Below are 7,662 nucleotides of genomic sequence, written 5' to 3'. Positions count from 1 at the left end.
CTGTGGTCATATCTTGTTCTAGTTTCAGTTTCTGTTGGTTAATTTTTAGCATAGATTCTTCAATAGTCCCTTGGCTTATTAATTTTATAACTAGCACTTCTCTAAAAAAATACAAGATATGTCCATTGGTTATTAAATTATTTAGATACATGCAAACTATATTTAAGAGTCCAAAAAAGAATAATTTGAAAATTATGACAAATATATCCTTAAATTTAAATTATCCTTTTATTCAAACTAATTGAGATTGACATTTTCTAACCTCTTAGCTTTTTAGGCACCCTTTCCTACTAATGTAAAAGAATAATACTTGCACTTCAAAAATTACTGATAAAACAACAAACAGTTCTGTGTTCAGATAAAAATTACCTTTTCAAAAGAAACATCTCTTGTTTATCAGGTTCTAAGAAATAATTCTGTATAGTAACACAGTGTAGTAAAGTATGAAGCTCCACTATGGGCATGGATAAATATTTGGGCCATAAATAAATATATCAATTATCTTTGGGAAATATAATAAAATACTTCACAAAAAGGACATTGACCACTTCATGTTTATATATGAAAGCAGAGTTGAATTGCAGTTATTTTCACCTCTTTATAGTTCTGTGACCAATGTCAATATGAACCTAAACCTAAAATAACCTACTACTCAAATAATCTATTTCTTATAAGGGTAGCTAACAAGGTAGCCATTGTATGTTCATTATCAGGTCTGGCTCTTAAATGATCTAACAAGCAAGTCTTTTTCAATTACTAATCTTGTTCATCAGAGTAGACCACTAATAATACTCCCTCTTTATGAACTGCCAAACTTTTTGGGGTGAGTGTAGGTGGTTATTTTTTCTTAATCACTAAAAAATGGATAGGTTACAGACGGAGTTCATGTTCAATATGGCTGGTACAAAATACGTTAGCTGCCATGCTTTGCTGAAAAAATTAAAACAAATGCAGGACATCCAACACACTATATTCTATATCAATTAAACAGGCATTTGATTAGAAAATACATTTCACCTAAAAATACTTACTTAGTCTGCCCTACTCGATGGCATCTATCTTCTGCTTGTTTGTCATTATAAGGATTACAATCAATATCATGAAGTATAACAACATTTGCTGAGGTCAGATTTATCCCCAGTCCACCAGCTTTAGTTGATAGCAGAAATACAAAGATATCCATATCGGTATTAAACTCATCAATTAGATGAATCCTAAAAGACAAACATATTTGATAAAATTTCACAAAAATGTACGTAACGTAATTAAAACTGAAAACAATCACATTACATGGAAAAGAACCCTGGGCAGGTACAAGTACAAGCTTTTGCAAGGCATGACAATTATTTCTGTGGCTTTACCACTGAAGAGCCTGCTCAATTCATCAGCTTCTTTTTAACAGTATTGCGTCACTTACTAACTCTTCCTTTAATTCAACTATTGAGATTTGATTAGCTCCCAATGGTCCCAAAGGACCATTTTGTTTTTTGTTTAATGACTTCTGCCTTCTCTACATTCTGCATATGGCTTTTCAAGCTTTAACCTTCTTGTAAGTCAGTCAGCAACTAGCAGACATTATACCTGATGAACAAAGGACTTCAAAATGAAACTGTACCAGTACTTTTTTTTTTTTTAAGCACAATTTTTACCCTAATTCCAATGCAGCGAGGGAGGAAGAAAATCATTCTGGATGGTTAAAAAATAAGACAAAATACATAACCCAGCTTGGAAACACTAGAAAAAGCATTCTTTGTTTAAGATGATCTTTTCAAGCTTTGAGAATTAAAAAAGAACTTAATTAATTACCCTTAAAATATGAATCGCCTATGATTTAAAAACAACTAAAGATAAGGTACTTTAGACTGTGGATTATTTTTATTACTATTACTTTATATATGTATATTTAATTTAAAATTTATTTTTTAATGTTTGGGATTATTTATGTTACAAATAATTAGGTTACACTGATTGTGATTGTTAGATCAATACCCTCTTATAACTGCGTCTTGCTCCCAAGAAGTGTGCCACATAACCCCCCATCTCCCTCCTTCCTCCCCTCTCCTCGATCCCTCATTCCCCTACCCCATCCCTTGTATTAGATCATCTACTGCCTTAATGATAGAATTGAGTACACTGGGTTCTTGCTTCTCCATTCTTATTATGCTTTACTAAGAAGAATGTGTTCCTCCTCCATCCAAGTTAATACAAAAGATTTAAAGTCTCCATCTTTTTAAAGGCTGAATAATATTCCATGGTATACACACATCACAGCTTGTTAATCCATTCCTGGGTTGCTGAGCATTTAGATTGTTTTCACCACGTTTTGGCAATTGTAAATTGAGCTGTGATAAACAGTCTAGTGCAAATGTCCTTATGATAAAGGATTTTTTCTTCTAGCTAGGTGCCTAGTAATGGGATTGCAGGATCAAATGGGAGGTCTAATCTGAGTTCTTTAAGAATTCTCCTTATTTCCTTACAAAAGGCTGTATTAGTTTGCAGTCCCGCCAGCAGGGTAACGCTGTTCCCTTCTTTCCATATCCACACCTGCAAATGCAGCTTTGAGACTTTGTGATATAGGCCATTCTCACTGGGAGGTTTTGATTTGTATTTCTCTGATGATGAGGGACAATGAACATTTTTTCAAATGTTTGTTAGCCATTCCAGACTTTGGATTATTTTAAAATGGGAAAACTTTAAAAACCATATAATTTTAATAACTACTTCAAAATATATTTGCATGCAATTTAGACAAAAAATTTAAAAATAAAGTTCCTTTCATTTTAAAGTAATGATTTGAAGCAGTAAACACAAGACTGAAAGCAATAAAATTCTACCAAATGCCAAAAATTCCAACAAATAATAAGTGATTTTCTGAAACTAAAGTGAAATATACTAACCTTTCAGAAATCTGAGTCTTTCCATCTAATCTGAGGTACCTATGCTGATGATGTTTTAAGAGTACCTCTAAAATATCCAGCATCATGGTAAACTGGCTAAATAATACAACTCTATCACCCTGTGAAAATACATACATGGGTCAGAAACAGAAATATGCAATGATTACACACAGTACTCAAAGGCTTGACAGGGCTAAACAATTAGGAGTGTTAACCATAACATGTCGACAAGTTTGCAGAAAATTCCCTATGATAAAAGTATCATATGTTTCTTTAATAAAAATCAAGTACTGATGTCTAAGACAAATTTCTTATTGAACTTTATACCTTATCTTGTATAAACGTCAGAGCTCAAGTTTAACTCTTAGTTTTGGTTTTAAAAACAAATATCACTTCCTTTTCACAACAGAAAAATGTCACCAAATGTGAGTAGCTGGATATGTAGAATGTGATTACAAAATTAAGCTATTTTCACATAAAATGCAGTCTTACTAACATAATTTTTAACAAATAATATCCTCTAAAAACTAATTTTGAAGCACTCATGCAAACTGTCACCTATGAAAAAACGACAATTAAGATTTTGTTTATAGACCTGGCACAGTGGCTCACGCCTATAATCCTGGAACTCTGGGAGGCCAGAGCAGGTGGAGTGCCCTGAGCTCACGGGTTCGAGACCAGTCTGAGTGAGACCTCCATCTCTAAAAATAGCCAGGAGTTGTGGTGGGCACGTGTAGTCCTAGCTACTTGGGAGGCTGAGACAAAACTGTATATCTAAATATGTCAAGAAAACATTCAAAACACTAGGCTGTAGAAGAATGCAGACACAGGCTAGAGCTTCAGAAACATGAAATCATGAAAGAACTGCTTTAGTAAGTTTAACTGGGAAAATACAATAGGAATATCACTCTTTTTTAATACCTTCTGTTTTAATTCGGACAAGATGCATCCTAAAGCTCGAAATTTTCCAGAATCTAAAATCAAATCCATGTCTAACTGGAAGTCATTAATGTGTCGATACTGTTTACAAAGTACATGTAGTTCAAAGTCTGTCATAACTTCCATATCTTCAAAGATCAGGTCAGGGTTAGCTTCGCAATGTGTAGGTTCCTTAGAACAAAATAAATACAACATACTTGAAAATAAAAAAAGTTTTAATGTGATTAAAATAATTATTCACAACTGATAAAATAAATAATATTTTAGTTCAACAGATTTCACAAAAGAAATCAATATTCCTTCTTTAGGTATAATAAAAGGGGGTAAGTCCTTATCATTTTAGAGGTTATATGCTGAATATTTACAGAGGAAATAACATACCAGAATTAGATTCACAATAGCCTTGCAGAGAAGTAAGGGGTAAAGATGAACTGAGAATAGTTATTACCAAATGCTAACTAGAAAAGGGGTGAAGTAATGTTGTATGCTTAGAGTCTGTTATACAATTCTGTTTCTACATGTTTGAAATTCTCTCCTAGACGTTTGAAATAATGTAAATTATTTTTAAAAAGAAAATGAAGCAGAGCATGGTGGTTCATGCCTGTAATCCTAGCACTTTGGGACGGTGGGGTAGGATTGCTTGAGGCCAGGAGTTAAGAGACTAGTCTGATCACATAGTGAGGCCCTGTCTCTACAAAAACTGGAAAAATTTGTTGGGTGTGATGGTATGTGCCTATAGTCCCAGTACTCAGGAGGCTGATGCAAGAGGATCACCTGCACCCAGGGGTTTGAGGTTGTAATGAACTATGATGATGCCATTGTACTCCAGCTGAGGCAACAACAACAACAACAAATCAGTTGCTTTCAACACAAAGATCAAAAAGGGTAAATAAAGGTAAGATGCTAGAAGAGAATAAGGCAAAGATAAAGGATAATAGCTAAAATTACGAAGAAATAAAATGGAGAAAATAAATGGGGAAAATGATTCACTAAATAGGATCCAAATACTGAGGGACATTTAAAAAAAGGAGTGCATTATAGAAATTTACATCAGGAAGTAGTAAACTTTTACTGTAAGAGGCCAGACAGTACATGTAGGCAAGATGGTCTCTGTTAGAACTACTCACCTCTGCCTCTGCAGTGAGAAAGTGAAAACAGGCACTGCCCTAAAGCTAGTTTGCTGGGCCCTGATCTAGATTATCAGTCCCTTCTTGGTTCTTCTGTCCCCTAAGTTAGCCCAGACTTGGTCTTCTATGTTGTTAAAGACTTAGTGTCCACTGGATTCAACAGTCTCACTTTTAGCCTAACAACTTCACCTCCTGTCTTAATAGTGCTATAACGCTCAGTGTTAACACAGTACGAAACCCTTACCTTCAGCATAAGCTGAGCCATTTCCTTGAGTTTTTCAGCTGTGTAATATTGGCGATGTAATAAAGGATGATTGGCCATTTTTCTCAGCTGCATCATGACGTTACACATCTCTGTGTTTTTTTCTATGAAAAGAGCACACATTTAAGAAAAAATTAAGCTGATAGCTGTATGTTGAAATATCTCAACTTGAAGTGTCAAATCCCAACTTTGTAAAATAAGCAAATCTATGACTGAACAAAACACAGCCCCAGTAAAGAGTATTTTCCACATGAAACTAGTAAACTCAGATTATACCCAAGTTGTTGATGGATTTCTTCAATCTGTTGAAAAGACCCAAATAAAGCTGCTCCTGCTTCTCTGACATTGCACACAACTCGATTTGATCCTTCTTGGGGGGCAGCTGTTTGAGAACCTGAGGAAGGAGGACAGTTTAAGATGATCATTCTAATAAAGAAAATAGAATTTTTAGAAATAATCATAATCAAAATATACAAATAAGAGTTACCTCTTCTTTCACTCTTCTGAGAATAAATGGCTTTATAATTTGTTTTGCATGTGCTATTCTCTCCTTTTCATATATGCTTTGCTCATCTGCTGATTTCTACACAAAATAAAAACAATTCTTTTTAGAAATCATACACTTAAATTATCACAATAAAAACTTGATGCCCATAGTTCAGTGGTTAGGGTGCTGACCATATACACCAGGGCTGGTGGGTTCAAACCTGGCCTGGGACAGCTAAACGACGACAACTACCAAAAAAAAAAAAAGGATATTAAAATCCAAAACTTTTGGACACCCATCACAGAATTAATTTTTTTCTATAATGTTTTTGGCTAGTTTTTGATTCTGAACTGATCCAAATCTAAGAATATCACCTACTTCATTACACATATGCATTATGAAAACAACAAAGGAAACACAGGAGAAAACTGGCCCAGGCAACTTCTCCTAAATCAGCTATTTAGGAGAAAATATGCACTTATGCTTACCGTTTTAGAAGAAAACATTCTTCGTATTTCACTGGTGCTACTACTAAACATGTGTGGCATAACAAAATTCAACAGCGACATGAGTTCTAACAGATTATTCTGTACTGGTGTGCCTGTGAGCAGCAAACGGTTATTGGCCTATAAATTAAGGATAATATTTAAATTAGTTTTTTTAAGCCACTCCCCTCTCTTCATGTCTACCCTCTCCAGTAAGGAGTAAAGAAAGGAAAGGGAGACAAAACGATTATTAATCATTTTACATTCTATGATGAAAGACTAGTCATTTAGACAACTGATGGCTGCTATTATCATATCCCGTACTTAAGGTGGAACATAAAAACCACTGCTCTTATTTTACTTGTGTCCTCACCACTCTTCATGAGGTTATGAAAGAAGATAAACTATATTTGATAGTTGTAAAGCTTAATCGTATAGAACAGATAAATTATGGCTTATCAACTATAAGTTACTATTTTTTAAAGGACCATTTAAACAACAAAAACCAAAATATGTGACAGAGGCCATGTAGCCTATGAAGCATGAAATATTTACAATCTGGCCCTTTACAGAAGAAACTTCCTGACAACTGATATGGAATACTATATAAAGTACATAATCAAAATCTTTTGCAAAACTGGGAAAAATTTGCAGAAGACTCTCTTACATTAATTGTCATAAGGTGCTGGTATCGGATGGAGCCCATGTTCTTCAGCATATGGCCCTCATCAAAAATTGCATAATTAAGTTTTAGCCGTCGAAACAGACTACGGTCATCCGAACTGCTAATTGCACAGTTATACCTGTTACCGAAAGAAAAAAAAATCTCTAATATTTAAGAGCTTGGAAGCTAGTGAGATTTATACTATAAAATTGTTTTTATTTATACAATTCTACCAGCCAGTTTCTAAAGGACAGCCCTAGACACAGTTGCTACTCAAATAAATACTAATATATATATCTAATAATTATTTATGGATATGTACATCAATACAAAAGCTTCGATATGTAATTTAAAGGAAAGGTAAACGTTACAATATAATTAGACAACTTCTATATATCTGGGAAGAGGCCAAAGTGGGCATAATTGATAAGTAATCTTCCATTGTCATACACTTGCTTCATGAACTATAATTTAAGAAGAGAAAAAAGAACATGAAGCTACATGTTTCTCTTTAAAACAGAATGTGTTTTATTAACTAGTAGAGTAGATCCAAGAAATAATAGTGAATAGCTATCAGTTCAAGATGGAGTCCAGTCCAGGCACAGTGGCTCACGCCTATAATCCCAGCACTCTGGGAGGCAGAGTCAGGTGGATTGCCTGAGCTCATAGGCTTGAAATCAGCCCGAGAAAAATCAGGACCCAGTCTCTAAAAATAGGTAGGCATTGTGGCGAGTGCCTGTGTCCCAGCTGCTCAAGGGGCTGAGACAAGAGGATCTCTTGAGCCCAAGAGTTTGAGGTTGC

The 7,662-nt window shown here is 34.5% G+C and overlaps 1 protein-coding gene across 1 annotated transcript in view; it reads right to left on the bottom strand.

The window, feature by feature from the left end:
- SMARCAD1 (SWI/SNF-related, matrix-associated actin-dependent regulator of chromatin, subfamily a, containing DEAD/H box 1) overlaps positions 1-7,662 on the bottom strand; it is an 89,297-nt gene that overhangs the window by 7,914 nt on the left and 73,721 nt on the right. The window contains exons 15-23 of the mRNA XM_012810555.2: positions 6,865-7,000; positions 6,201-6,338; positions 5,713-5,808; positions 5,502-5,619; positions 5,208-5,329; positions 3,819-4,007; positions 2,898-3,016; positions 1,032-1,214; positions 1-101 (exon numbers count right to left, since the gene is read on the bottom strand). The exon at positions 1-101 is cut by the window's left edge and continues 3 nt beyond it. Of these exons, the coding sequence (XP_012666009.1) occupies positions 1-101; positions 1,032-1,214; positions 2,898-3,016; positions 3,819-4,007; positions 5,208-5,329; positions 5,502-5,619; positions 5,713-5,808; positions 6,201-6,338; positions 6,865-7,000 (1,202 nt within the window). The remainder of the gene's footprint in view (positions 102-1,031; positions 1,215-2,897; positions 3,017-3,818; positions 4,008-5,207; positions 5,330-5,501; positions 5,620-5,712; positions 5,809-6,200; positions 6,339-6,864; positions 7,001-7,662) is intronic.

The sequence above is a fragment of the Otolemur garnettii genome, unplaced genomic scaffold (assembly GCF_000181295.1).
Source record: "Otolemur garnettii isolate 467f Iridium unplaced genomic scaffold, OtoGar3 scaffold00137, whole genome shotgun sequence".
Lineage (NCBI taxonomy): Eukaryota > Metazoa > Chordata > Mammalia > Primates > Galagidae > Otolemur > Otolemur garnettii.
This window is presented reverse-complemented; position numbering and strand designations above follow the sequence as displayed.